This window comes from Acanthopagrus latus, chromosome 18 (genome assembly GCF_904848185.1).
Source record: "Acanthopagrus latus isolate v.2019 chromosome 18, fAcaLat1.1, whole genome shotgun sequence".
Classification (NCBI taxonomy): Eukaryota; Metazoa; Chordata; class Actinopteri; order Spariformes; family Sparidae; genus Acanthopagrus; species Acanthopagrus latus.
In genome coordinates, this window is record NC_051056.1 from 30,710,273 (window position 1) to 30,724,510 (window position 14,238).

General features: G+C 42.9%; 1 protein-coding gene across 1 annotated transcript; it reads left to right on the plus strand.

Moving 5' to 3' along the window:
• Positions 1-3,441: 3,441 nt before the first annotated feature.
• On the plus strand, positions 3,442-12,918 carry qdpra (quinoid dihydropteridine reductase a). Its single transcript, XM_037077784.1, has 7 exons — positions 3,442-3,645; positions 3,755-3,847; positions 4,646-4,742; positions 5,127-5,267; positions 8,982-9,090; positions 11,454-11,537; positions 12,643-12,918. The coding sequence occupies exons 1-7, from the start codon at positions 3,505-3,507 to the stop codon at positions 12,743-12,745; spliced, it is 768 nt and encodes a 255-aa protein (XP_036933679.1). The 5' UTR covers positions 3,442-3,504; the 3' UTR covers positions 12,746-12,918.
• The last annotated feature ends 1,320 nt before the right edge of the window (positions 12,919-14,238 follow it).

The following is a 14,238-nucleotide window of genomic DNA, read 5'->3' on the forward strand; positions in this document are numbered from 1 at the left end:
GGAGAAGATGGGCTAACACTGAGGTTAGCCTGTGGATGGTAGCCTGTTGGAGAAGATGGGCTAACACTGAGGTTAGCCTGTGGATGGTAGCCTGTTGGAGAAGGGACCACTGATGTCAGTTAATTCTTAATTCTCCAGCACATGAATTAATGAGTATATTTTATTCTAAAACACAAAATGAATATCTCCAACTCATCAAAATTCAACACCCGTCTTCTTCATTTCAGCAAGCTAGCTAGCCACTGACGTGAGACATGAGACAGCTGTTAGCATGGATCGAGACTGTCTCATGCACTAACCAAACACAAATACAGGCAGATTACAGGTGGGCTGCCGACTGAGGGGTGAAGTTTACTGTTCTCATCAGGATTTCTTGAATTAAGACAAGATAAGAGGTCTGACACTGGAGGCACAGAGAATCACTTCTGTATCAGTAAGACAGGATGTTTTCTTGGCAGTTAAGAAAAAATTATGTAATGGTGCCTAATTGAATGTTCCCAGTTTCAGCCAATCAATCATCACCTGGCATCTCCACTCAAACTGTATCTTCTACAACAGCAACTGCTGAGGTCATTACAGCGTCCACTTCACGCCACGAGCATCCGTGCTGCTGACAGACACTCAACCTGGCACAGATTTCTACAGAGAACTTATAATCTTGTGTTTTCCAGCTGTCAGAAACCTGCAGGAAGTCTCCTCCAGGTCTGAAACAAACAGCAGGACGTAATTATTTTGTGTTCCCTCGTACGTCACCCAGCTCTCGAGGAGAAGTGAGCTCAGTCAGCCCCACCGACTCCCATCAGCCTTCCAGCTCCTCCTCATCTCACACTCCAAAAGAAGTGTGTGTGTGTGTGTGTGTGTGTGTGTGTGTGTGTGTGTGTGTGTGTGTGTGTGTGTGTTTCATACCTGTTATCCAGGAAGGGCACGAGACTTTAGTTTACACTTGAAGAAGTGAAATTCTATTTGTCTCTCACACTCTCTTTCAATTTGTGTGATAGTGTGTGCGTGTGTGTAGATATTTGTGTGTGAGTGTGTGGATATGTGTGAGTGTGTGTGTAGAAAAATGCGAGTGTGTGTATGTGAGTGTGTGATAGTGTGACTGTGAGTGTGAGTGTGTGGATGTCAGACCAGACAAACTAAGCATTTATTCCCTGGTAGCAGAAGTGTGTGTCATATCCAGGTGAGTGTGACACATCGGGGCTCCACCACAGTGACAGTGGAGCCGAGGCCATCTTGTTTGTATTATTCATGAGAGTCAGGGATGTCTCGTTGGCACGCGGCTCCAACACAGCAGCAGAATAATGGGATGCTGGTGCTGGCTGCTGTGTCATCAGCATCACAGTGTTACAGCAGCACCTAGTGCTCACTGTATGCACAGAAGTACAGACACAGTCATGTGCGATCATTCTCAAACACAAACACAGAATAATTGGCTTCCTCTAGTTGAAGATTTGCTTTTTCTCTTGAGATGAAGTGTACTGTACAGGATCCTTGTTCGCTGTGTTGAGTTGTGACTCTCACAGTTCTGAAATCTGTCACAAGACTTCATTAACATTGCAGTTAATATGTTGTCATTAAAGTGAAACTCTCGCCAAAATGCAACCTCAGCTTTTTTTTATGAATGAATATGAGTCAAGCCTTCGTGTAAAAGCATAACTACGATGAATGAGGCACTTTTAAGATTTACCGTAGTTTCGTTTTCGGGTCAAAATAATTTTCAGTGCTACAGGCACTTTTACGATAGCATCAAAATATTTTTAAATCACTAAGAAGTCTCGACACAACATGAAACTTTGCTGGTAGCATCACCAGGGTCTCTACACATGAACACCAGCACTGAGAACATTGTTTGTGTACACAGAGTCACTAAAAAGAAAGTTTTTGAACAACTCATGTTAGCAGCAGCTTGTTCCGCTCGCTGCCGTCCTGCCAGTGGAGAAGAGTCGATCTCAGAGGGTGAATGAATGGACTCCGTATGAGAGTACAACTTCAAGGTCAATATTTCTTTTCGCTGATGACAAAACAACAAATTGTCCCTGCATTTATATTGAACTAAGCTTTAGGAGCGTTCCACCTTAACTCACCTCTATGTTACGTTGCATTCTGAGATCGATACTTCTCCACTCCATCTTAAAAGTGCCTTGTTCGTTGTAATTATGCTTTTATACAAAGGTTTGACTCATATACATTCACAAATAAAGCCTATGTTGCATTCTGGTGAGAGTTTCACTTTGACACTTTATCGGAGAGCGTGTCGCGGCTGTGCTCTTGTGTCTTCGCTCCTCCTGCCTCGCTGTCTGTGCTGTGGGTGGAGACTCTTTCCCTCCTCCACCTGCTCCCAGCTCTGCTCACCTGCCTCCCATCAGCTCTTCACCTCCTGCAGTATATTAACACTGGCTTCTTCCATTCTTCAGTGAATCATTGTCACTGCTGTGGTCATCGCCTCACCTGGTTTCCTTCATTGCAATCTGCAGCCTCACCACTAGATGCCACTAAACACAACACACTGGACCTTCAGACTGTGAGTAGTTAACTAGGGCTTCAATCAGTTCATATATATAGTTAGTAATATTCCTTATGTGAGACAATCTGAGTTTGATAACCAGACAAATGTTTTGTTCTGCATTCATGTCACTGTATTTACAGCAGTATGAGGTGCTTGTGGGCTATCTTAAGACAATATTGGATTTTGGTTCAAAGTGAAGAACCTTTATTTAAAAATGCTTGCGGGCTGCTTACGATTTGTGACATATCTGAATTTTTATTTTTCAACTCATTTCATTTGACATTTATTGCACATCCACACACATGCATGTATTCACCCATATCTCACAGTTTGAGTCAGAATGTATGGGCCTACTTTGGACATTTGCCTTTATTACATGATACACAGATACATCTAGTGAAGTGATGTTGATGAGTGCTGTCAGTCATGCAGGTCAGGGTTCATCCAGGTGCTGGATCGTAGGCAACTGGACTTTTTAAACTCTTTAATCTCATCTCTCAACACTTTAATCTCTGTGTGGGAGTGTCCTTACATACTAGTTAAGGATGTAGGTGTGTGATCAGTGATGTCTTAGTCCCCCTCCTCTGTTCAAAGACACTTGTTCCACTTGGATAGAGATGGATAATTTTACTCCTCATTCAAACCGTCTGTCTTCTCTGGACACCATGTTTCCATTGTTGTCCTTAAAGCAGTGATTAGTCTCCTTCAGGTGTCAGTGGACAGCAGAGCGCTGACCTGAGGACTCGGCCCTCCTGTGTTGTTTATGGAGACACGTGTGTTATGACATCAGGTTATAAATTAAGAGGTTAAACAGAAATATTATAATACTGTTATGAGACGTTGGGCCTAAAGGGACTTTGGGTTCACACACACGCTGCTTCAGAGACGGTTTAACATGTAATCATGTATTTTCCGACAGTCTGTGAAAGCAGCATCGGTTCCGCCGACTTGTTGCCCGGCGGAGGAACGCCCCCCGCTCTCCGCCTCTCCCCGGGTATATGAGCCGAAGCCCGGCCACAGTCCGGACACAGCACGCTGCCGACCACAACATAAACATGGCTGCTCAGCGGGTCATCGTGTACGGCGGGAGAGGAGCTCTGGGCTCAAAGTGCGTCCAGCACTTTAAAACCAAAGGATGGGTGAGTTACAACGAACCTCGGAGCTAACATGCTAACATGCTAACTGTCTGCTCTGCGAAGAAGTGATGAAGCAGCTAACTGTTGGTTCTGTGTGTCGGAACATCGACAGTGGGTCGCCTGCATCGACATGGCTCCGAACGAGGAGGCGAACGAGAACGTGATCGTGAAGATGAGCGAGAGCTTCACGGAGCAGGCGGGACAGGTGAGCGAACAGAACTCTGACAGAACTCTGACAGAACCACATGTGGGGCCGCTGAGTCTCCTTCAGGTCCAGATAAATCTCCGGTGAAGCTGCTGGAACCTGAAGTCTGACTCGTGACATGAAAACATCTGATCAGAACTATGAATCGATCCGTGTGTTATTTGTGTTGTTCGGATGTTTAGCTAGAAACTGTGTATATGCTAATGCTGCGTTCAAGTCTAATGGAAAAGAAGGGGAAAGTAGCTCTCAAACAGTGATAATTCATAATGTTTCCACATGATGACGCTGGTTTGTCTGCTTTATCTGATGGACAGTATCCAGATTTTGTGAGATTGAGTCAGATTTGTTGACCAGTTCAGAATCAGGAGATGATATTTTTCTGTTTTCTTTGATCGATTCATTGTCAACTATCGATGTGATCGCCAACAACTGTCAGGTTTCAGCCTTAAAGCTGCTAACAGGAGTCGTGCAGCCTGTACAGCTCAGCCTGAGACCAAGAACATGTCAAACTTCAGTCCATGTAAAGATCAGTTCACTTGGCCAGTTTATGAGACTTTGTTTAAATCTAGTAGCATATATCATAATGCATGCTTTAGGTTACAATTGATATTGTTAGTTAATAAAGTATGTGTTATTAATTATATTCATCACTTGCAGGCTGCTGTGAGTGTTTCTACAAATACCCTGATTCTGTTTGTTGACTTGAACGTAGTGTTTCCAGCTGCTGTGTGAGCCGAGGCGTGTTGTCACCTGTGGCTTCATGAGAAGGTGTTAGTCATCATCTGTCGTTCTGTGCAGGTGACGGCAGATGTGGCTTCGTTACTGGGGGAACAGAAGGTGGACGCCATCTTGTGTGTGGCAGGAGGCTGGGCGGGAGGAAGCTGTGGCTCCAAAGGTCAGAGTTCAACCTTTGTCTGCTGTTGCATCAATAATCAGCCATTCATTTCCTGCAGCAGGTTAAAATTAAACTCGGCCTAAATAAACCAAGTCTTAAAATGTGTTTTAATGTAATTTGAGGGTGTTTGTTCGTTATTGACTTCAGGAACATTATGTGTGAAGCATTAATCCAAACTAGAAGGCCCACTTACTAGCTGCTGCTAAATTTTGTGAGTCCAAGTCTAAGCTAAGCTAACCATAATGCAGAGAAGCCTATATTCCCCCAAACTATTGATTTTTATGTCCAGCACTAAATAAGGTGATGCATCTATGGATTAATCATGTTGGATAAAGTAAAAGACACCAGAATTGAAAAGAAGCTTTCATTTTCTTTCTGTCTCAGATTTGTACAAAAACACAGATCTGATGTGGAAACAGAGCGTGTGGACCTCGACCATCTCCAGCCGCCTCGCCGCTCTGCACCTAAAGGAGGGCGGACTGTTGACTTTGGCCGGGGCCAAAGCGGCGCTGTCAGGCACTGGAGGTAAGGCACACGTTCTGTTTACTGTTCTCATCGTGACGACCCGGCCTGGCCGTGTGTCATGTCGGGTTGCAGGCAGACGGTGATATAATGGAGACTTGATTGCGCAGATGTCTCTGTTGTCCAACCTGCCAATTCAAATAATGGAGGTAATGGAAAACGCTGCAGGGCTCGGACGAGGGAACTGACACACTGATCAGAGACGCGTGGGATCTCACACAGCTCCCGACATTGTGGGGAGACGTGTCGATAAAATGGATCTGCAGAACAAAACAAGGAAAAAGATGGAATAGCTGATGAGGTCTGTTAAAGCCGTGGCTCAGTGGTGCAAGGGTTTCATCAACAACAAGTCAGTGGTTTGATTCCCACAGCAGCCTGTTGGTCCGTCAGCAGTCCTCTCTGCTCTGTTAGCGTCCTTGAGCAAGTGACTGAACTCTGACCTACTCACTCATTATAACCTGCTCGATACAAGTCCAGATAAAAAGTTAAAATGTAACCGATGAGGGACGACAGCAGGTGACAACAAGAGGACAACATTAGTACAGTAAAACTGGATGATTGGCCGACTTGTATCGCTGAAGTGATTAGTTGACATTAGCATAATTTGGTAAGTTTATAGTAAAATAATTTATCCAGCAAATGTTGATTGTTGAAACTTCGCCGACAAAATAATCTTCAGCACGATTAGTCATATTTTATATTCAGCTGAATATCTTTGGGTTTTGGTCTAAAGAGATGCTAAACACTATTGTTTTTTAAGAATAATGTGTACAGATTTATTTCTGTTCTCCAGATTACACCACAGTCCTGAATCCTTATTATTTATAATAAATCAGATGTCTCAACAGAGACTATCATCAGTGGTGTTCTACTTTTCCATTAGAAGGAAAAACACTGACAGAAACACTTGGGAGACACGAGTTCAGTGATCAGAGTGCAGCTTGTTAGTCGCAGCCTTTTTAAACAATATATTTATCATTGTATCAGTATAAAGCTTGAATTAAACAGATGTACAGATTAACAGCCACACAGACGATTTAGACAAACACCTGTTTGTATTTTTAACCCTGTGTGCTTCATGTTGACAAAACAGGAATCAGTATAAAGGATTGTACAATGGAAATACTCAAGTTAAGCATCTCAAAATTATACATTTCATTATTGTTTATTCTAATTTTTTCTGCAAACATATTCCAGTTATTAGTCTCTTTGATTAATAATAATCTGTTTTGGTCATCAGTCGATCCCTGATCAATATCTTTGACTACCTCTACAGTGTAATACTCGGAGGCTTCCACGAGAAACCTCATATTCTGGATGTTGTGCCGGTGAATTGAATTCTACCTACAGTCAGACACTGTTAACGTGACACCAGCCTCTGTAGCATCCAGACAGGATCTGGTGTGGTGCCATGTGATGTCCAGCCTCCTCACTCGCTGTCCAAGCGGGCCCTGTGATTGGCTGAGATCCAGCTCTACAGTACAATATAAAGCTCTGCCTCAGCAGTCAGCACAAAGCCCGCAGACTCATTGGCTGGTGGCTTAGGTGGAGGATGACTCAGCAGTATTGGCTCCACACACACATGGACAGTGTGATACAGTGATGATGATGATGATGATGATGATGATGATACAGTTTGGAGATCCTGATATCTATTGTTCTTCATGCTGAGCTGATATTGATGCTGGAAGCTTCCTCACTGCAGAGCTGATTGTGTTAGAAACACAAAAGACCTGCGACAGTTTATCTTCCAAAAGCCTGATTCTGTGTGAATCAAGAGCCAGATGTTAAGTAATGAAGCAGAACTCCTGAGGGATCAAACATTCAGATTCACTGTGTGGTGGAAACAAGGATGAACTGAATTAATTTAAATGTACCTGTTGGTAAAATGATGGTAAAAGATTTACCTGGCTCTGATAATCATATTTCTAAAGATCAGTGTTTTGTTTTATCCAAAAATCATCGTTAAGTTTGAATAAAGATATCGTTAAAGGTATTTAAAACCATTAAATTAAAGTGTCTGAAACCCTGTGGAAGTTCCAAAAGTAAAGGAGTGAAAAGGCGAAATGATTTTAGGACTGATGTACACTGATCGATCGAGGAGAGGAAATGTGTCCGTCAGACCCAAAATCATTTTTCACTCCATAACTTTTGAACCTTTGTGGCAGACAGATTAACTTTATGTGAAGATAAACCTGAAACAGACTGAGAAGTGGAGTCAGACCACGTGGAGGGTGTTTTCGTAATCCTGACCTTTTGATTCTGGATTTATAACAGAGGTTGGACCCAGAGGGACTGAGCGCAGGGTCCTCGCCTGATCTCATGGGACTTGTATTTTATAAATAATCCCCACCATGATTATCCTCCAAGATATGCAAAAGATATCTGTCATTGTTCAGAAGCGCTGCAGACAGTGTTGTTCACTCTGCTTCAGCCTGGTCAGCTGCCTGTTGTTGGTCTCTTCTGGCCTGGAGCAGCTCTCAAAAATTAAGCTGTGACCGAAGTATTTATAACGTAAAAGTTTACTGATTTAAAGCAGGAGGCAACATTCAAACTATTTCTGAAGTACAGTTGACTTGTAACAAAGTATTTACACCTACTAACTTCCAGGTCTAACAGGTCTGATATAAAGAGTGAAGGTCAGAGAGGCCACACAGCTGTCACAGCACTTTAAATAATGATGTTTAATGATGGAGACTGGGAGGGTTTAAAATGACATTACACACAAATAACGTAATGTTATTCAAAAAGTAATAATGATGATGAACTAAAAGACCAAATTATACCAGTTAAAAATACAAACACTCTTTATTTCCTGTCATTTAACATAGACAAGTAGCTAATCTTGACATTTAAGAAGTAAAATCATGTTAAAGTGCAACACGTCAAATATTTAAGTAGCTCAGACATTCTGTAAACTTGCAACCCACTTAAAGTTAATGGCTACTTTTGAATCTATCTAGTTTATATCATATATGTGTCTGCATTATTATAACCAGAGTCAAGACTGATGCTTAAAGCAAGAATACCTTGGTGGTTATCAGATGTAACTGTTGATGGAGGCACATGGTCATGTGACCTGTCGGGTTGCTGGAGGCTGACCTGCTGCTTTCACACCACATCAGAGCAGTGGTGAGTTCACTGTCCTTGGACTTTTGCAGGACCGGCATCCTTAACTCGTGCTCCCTTTATGAAAGCTCGTGATGAAAGCCGTGTCACCACCCCTCGTTCCTATTGGTCAGCTCTTTGTAAGCCTGTCTTAAGATTGGTTTAGGGGGGTGCAGATGCTTGGCATTCTTTAGAAACCCTCTTTTACATGTTTTTGGGAGGGAGGGGGAACTTAATGTTTCCAGATGCTGAAGCTACAAAACAGTCGTGGAAGGCATGTAAGGCTGGAGTCATGTAGAAACAAACAGCCCAGACAGAGGAGAGCAGGCGGTGATAATGTTCTCTGTAGTCGGTGGATGTGAATGTGTTTCCATCCTTCCTCTGCTACACTTCCTGTATACGACTCCAGAGCCGAGCTGCATTTTACCTGTTCACTACCTGTTCAAACTCTCAAAATGTTCTCTCCACAGATTCTCCAGTGTTTTCCACTTGACCTCTCTCTACTGAATCACTGTCCTCCTCCTCCTCTCCTGGGCACAGTGTGTGTTTCTTTTGCAAACTGAATTTCCTCCAGGACCCTACATGAACTGTTCTGTCCGTGCTCCGCAGGTATGGTGGGTTATGGCATGGCCAAAGCTGCCGTCCATCAGCTCACTCAGAGTCTTGCGGCAAAGAACAGCGGGATGCCATCAGGAGCTGTTGCTGTGGCGATACTACCGTGAGTACTGCTGTGAAATGTTGTGTACACACTTAAATCATGATGCACACATCTCCATGATGTGAAGGACAACAGTCCACTGCAGAGCTTTTTGAGTGTTGTTTATCTGCCGCCTGTAGGCCGGACAGCAGGATTGTGTTATTAGACCTGGATACAGTGACTTTGTGTAGTTTACAGGGAAATAAAACTGTTGCTACAAACTTCTGTCGGTAAGATGACCTACTCCACCCTCCATTTAAAAGAACACAATCACTTTATTAAACCTTCGTCAGCTCAAATACTCATTTCGCATCGTTGGAAAATGGAAGGAATATTTGAGGGATTGATGCGTTGAGCTGTCCATAGATGTTTTTATATTTATCCCATAATAGTTCACATATAAACTAGTACTTTGGTGATCTTTCAGTTTTGGACTGTTAACAGCATAACCCATGACTTCTGAAAACATCTCTCTCTCTGGGAAACCAATGTGCATTTTTCACAGTTCTCTGACATTTCTTTGACAAAACGATCAGTTGGTTTATTGAAAAAGGGTGGAAAGATTCATCTATGAATAAAACGTGTTCTATATTTATCAGCATTTTAGTTAGAATGTATGAGTTTCATACTTCACCAGAGAATCCTGAATACTGTCGACAAAAGCAACAAAGAATGTATTGGTTATTGTTGGCAGCAGATTTTTATTACAGACAAACATGAAGGTCTCAGTTAGTGTGGATGGGATTGTCTCTCCCGTCACAGCCTGGTGCTTTGTGCTTTAAGGTTGTGAGTAGTGAGTGATATTCAACACAAATGTTGCACAGTGCGACTTTAAATACCATCCAACACGCCCGGAAGGGAGGGAAGATGAAAGCATGGAGCTGTAAGATGAGCTGAGCCTCGTCCTCCTCTGCGATGATCCACAGATAAGTGAAGATAAGCGGCCCGGATGCACAGACGTGAAAGGCTGCTGTAGATCTCTGCTCGTGCACACATTCTGTTTCAGATGAATGACGCACACGGTGCCTTTTGTGTGCTCGCCTGCTCCGTCTGCTTGTTACATTTAAAAGCAGTGTTTTTTGCATTGTCACCGTGAGAAGCTAGAAACGTTCTTCAGGGGTGGATCCAGCTCCCGCTCTGTGTTTGGTTGTGTTTTCTGGACCCGGTCTGCCTCTCCAGCAGGCTGTCACATCTGTTCAGCATTAGCCCGATGACTTGCATTTCTATTGCAGCCTGCATCCCCCAACCTCCCTGTGCTGCGGTGCCATCATGCGTATATACCAACACTGTGCAGCTTTTGTGGACGTTCATGTGTTTTCCTGCAGAGGCCATGTAGAGATCGAACTGCAGCCGGTCTGTGTGTTTTTCTAAGCATGTACAGAAAGACATTAATGAAGAAATGACGTGTGTGATTTGTCGACGAGCCAATAAAATGTTGCTGCCCTGGCTAGTTGGCTCCAAAAATACTAGTTGGTTAGACTTTATATTATTTTATTCATAAACAGATTTTGTTTAGGTGTCACATTGACATAATTTGCACTGAAAAGTCATTTTCTCCTCGTCAAATGTTGCTTGATTAAAAAAAGAAAAAGGGCATCTGTTGTTGATGAGACCTGGTTATCCTTCACTATTGTTGTAGACTCTGATGTGTTTATGTATTTGATGTGCAGTATTATTCACTGAATGGAGGTGTTTCCTTTCACACTGTTGATCCGTGGCTGCAGGCTCTGTGGTGCGTTCAAGTGCAGTTTTCTGCAATAAATTCTCAAATAAATGAATAAATAAATAAATAAATGAATGTATATGTGTGTGTGTATATGTGTATATATATATGTGTATATATATATGTATATATATGTGTATATATATATGTATATATGTATGTATGTGTATATATATATATATATATATATATGTTATAAATGTAAATGACTGGTGATAATGTGTACAGTATTATTCAGGACAGAGATCAGATTGTGCTCAGACGGTTTTCTGAGTCTGAATCATCTGTAACATCAGGGGAGTTGGTTATTAGGAGTTCTCTTTATATTAATGTCCCCTTCAGTCTCAGTGCAGTTAATCCTACTTATTAAAATACTGTATATGTTCTTGTATGTAAGTGAAGCTTAAGCTCCATGAGGACTCCTCTTAAACACCCCAGTCCCCTCAGGTCAGGAGGATTTGTTGTTGAGAAGCTGTTACACAGCATCACATGTTAACAAAGCTCTGTGTGTGATATCTGAAGTCATGGATATGATGATGGATCAGAGATGAGATCTTAATGTGTCTCTGTATGTGACGCTGCTGCAGGCTGCCGGCTCGTTCTCTGCTCTCTGCTCAGACGCTGCTGCTCACTCTGATTGTCATCTGGCTTAATTTGACAGGGTTACCTTGGATACGCCGATGAACAGGAAGTTCATGCCTGACGCAGATTTCAGTTCCTGGACGACGCTGGACTACATCGCAGAGTGAGTGCTGAGGACAATAATGATTCTTTGTCTGCCTCCGGCTGCAGATTTTCTATATATGATTCCTCATCATCTTTCTTTGTTGTGCGTAATTGACAATATTATTGTCTCAAGACTAAAGTGCGAGCTACACTGTGAACAGTTTACTATAAGTTTTAGGTTACTGACATGTGAAGCAGCTGCTGTTGTTACTGTCAGTTATCTATTACTTAGATATTTTTCCATGTATTCATTATTTGGCAAATGTCAACAGTGCTGTGGAACATTTTCATATCATCATTTATGAATGTTTAAAACAAACATGAGACCGTCTCCTACCTGGACTTTGTCCTAATAAATTGATCCCAGTAATTAGTCATTTCTGACAGAAACCAGTGTTTTGAGAGAAGTCTGTGTTCTCCAAAGCAGATTAGATGGGATCTGATCCACTTTGATAATCCCTGAGGAAACAGACGAGGGTCCGAGGACAGAAATAGGAATAATCTCAGAGGTGTGATATGAAGAGAGTTCTCGGTGCTTCGTTGTCTCTTTTCTGTACTTCTGTGCTGCTGCCTGGCTTTCAGTGACACACTTCATTTAAACAGGTGTAAATGATGGTTAGCTGAAGAATCTTTAATGTCAAGTTTGATATTCAAACCCAAAAAGTCTGTGAATGTGTGAGAGTTACCCTCTAAACAGCTGAGACCCAAACACCAGGGAGTTGAGAAGGAACAGTACTTTCTATGATTCCTTCGGTTCTGAAGTATAAACATGTTTATTTGTTCAGTCTGTCCGTCATCACACTGTCTTTGAACGAGCACAGAATCATGAAACATAATTAGTAATGATAAAGTGTCATGAGCCAGAACATCATGAACATACCAGATCTTATTTATGTCACATCATAGAAACTCTGGCCACAACTACAGTGTATGTGAATGTCAGTAAAGCGTATACTTGGTGATACTGGTATTTGGCCAAAGCACAGATGTCATCTCTGGTATAATTATCACAACTGGTACTCGATGGATCCATGTGTTTGGTGCTTTGAAATAACATACGTTATTTTTTGAGAGAGTAGAATCAACGTGTTGAATTATTGCTTTAATTTCCTTGTTTCCTGCAGATTGTTCTTCAGCTGGGCCACAGGGACGAGCCGGCCGGCTTCAGGCAGCCTGATGCAGCTGCTGACCTCCGGAGGTGAAACTCAGGCTGTGCCCACTCAGTAGAGGACAGACAGGAGCTGTGGAGACGGTGATGGGGGGGTTGGTAGGAAAGGAAGAGGAGGCAGCGAGATGAGGAGACGAAGGAGAACAGAGATATAGACTGGAAGGGGGAGGATGTAGAGAGGTGTGATGAAGGGGCCTGAGAGGTGAGGAGGAGGAGGAGGAGGAGGAGCAGGAGGAGCAGGGGGAGGAGGAGCAGGAGGTGGACATGGAGGAGGAGGAGGAGGAGGAGGAGGAGGAGCAGGAGGAGGAGGAGGAGCAGGAGGAGGAGGAGCAGGGGGAGGAGGAGGAGCAAGGGGAGGAGCATGAGGAGGAGGAGCAGGAGAAGGAGGAGCAGGAGGAGGAGGAGGAGCAGGGGGAGGAGCAGGAGGAGGAGGAGGAACAGGAGGAGGAGCAGGAGGAGCAGGAGGAGGAGGAGGGGGAGCAGGAGGAGGGGGAGGAGCAGGAGGAGGAGGAGCAGGAGGAGGAGGAGGGGGAGCAGGAGGAGGAGGAGGGGGGCTTGTGTTGGAAATGCTGCCCCACAGCGCCATCTAGCTGTAAATCCACACATTTATCCAGCAGTAACAGTCAATCAGACATCAGCACCAACTGAATTGTGTCAGGCTTCACTCTGCCACAATGATTTTCAGGACTAATTAAAAAGTATTCTATAATAAAATATGTTTTTTGCTCAGAAGCTGTCGCAGATCAAGATACAAACGTGATTTGTGATACAGTCCACTGTCATCGCAGTGAAACGAAACGCTGACACAGCACCCAAACAATTCAATATGCGACCATCTGATCCAGTGTGACGTGAGATCTGTAGACCTTGTAGTTTTTACTGTCTGTAGTCCCTGATGGTCCTCTGCCACTGACAGACCTCGAAGTGAAAAAGAAAGAAGGAAAGAAAGCCGCTGTCTTCTCTCAAACGGACAATAGAGTTTAAAGTGGAGTGGCCTTATTCTGTGTTTGTAGCCACGTAGTCAGGGTGACCTTGGTGTCGGCGGTGAGGAAAAGGTGCTCCGTTCCTGCTGTGTGTTGTAACTGTGTCAAATTCACAATAAAATGAGTTTTAAAAAAGAAGAGATTTGAAGTTTAAATTTCATTATTGACCTTGTAAAGAGACGTTCAGCTCAGAGTCCTTTCAGCAGTGAAGATGCACAGTGCCACTTTTTTTTCAACACTGTCTGAATATCTGCTGTTCTTAAGAGTTGAATATGATTTTATTACCACAGTTCATATTGTCCTCGATGTCTCAGGTTACAGGAGGCTGTTTTAAACTGCACAGTACTTTAAGTCTTAATCTATTACAAAACAATTTACAGCCTAACAAAGTAGTTGATTTAGAAACTAAAAAACAAAAAAAAACCACAAATAATATATTTATGAAATATATGGACATGAGCACAAGCATAGAGTAATTAGAGAAAAATGTAAAAAAAAACCAAAACAAATACAATATATTTATGAAATATATGGACACTGTAACAGGACGCGACATGAATCAAAACCTG

Excerpts from the sequence above, each read along its gene's own strand:
- qdpra (XM_037077784.1), top strand. The coding sequence starts at position 3,505 with ATGAGCCGAAGCCCGGCCACAGTCCGGACACAGCACGCTGCCGACCAC. Across the intron at positions 3,646-3,754 it reads ACTTTAAAACCAAAGGATGG|TGGGTCGCCTGCATCGACAT; the intron begins GTGAGTTACAAC and ends GAACATCGACAG. Across the intron at positions 9,091-11,453 it reads GTTGCTGTGGCGATACTACC|GGTTACCTTGGATACGCCGA; the intron begins GTGAGTACTGCT and ends TTAATTTGACAG.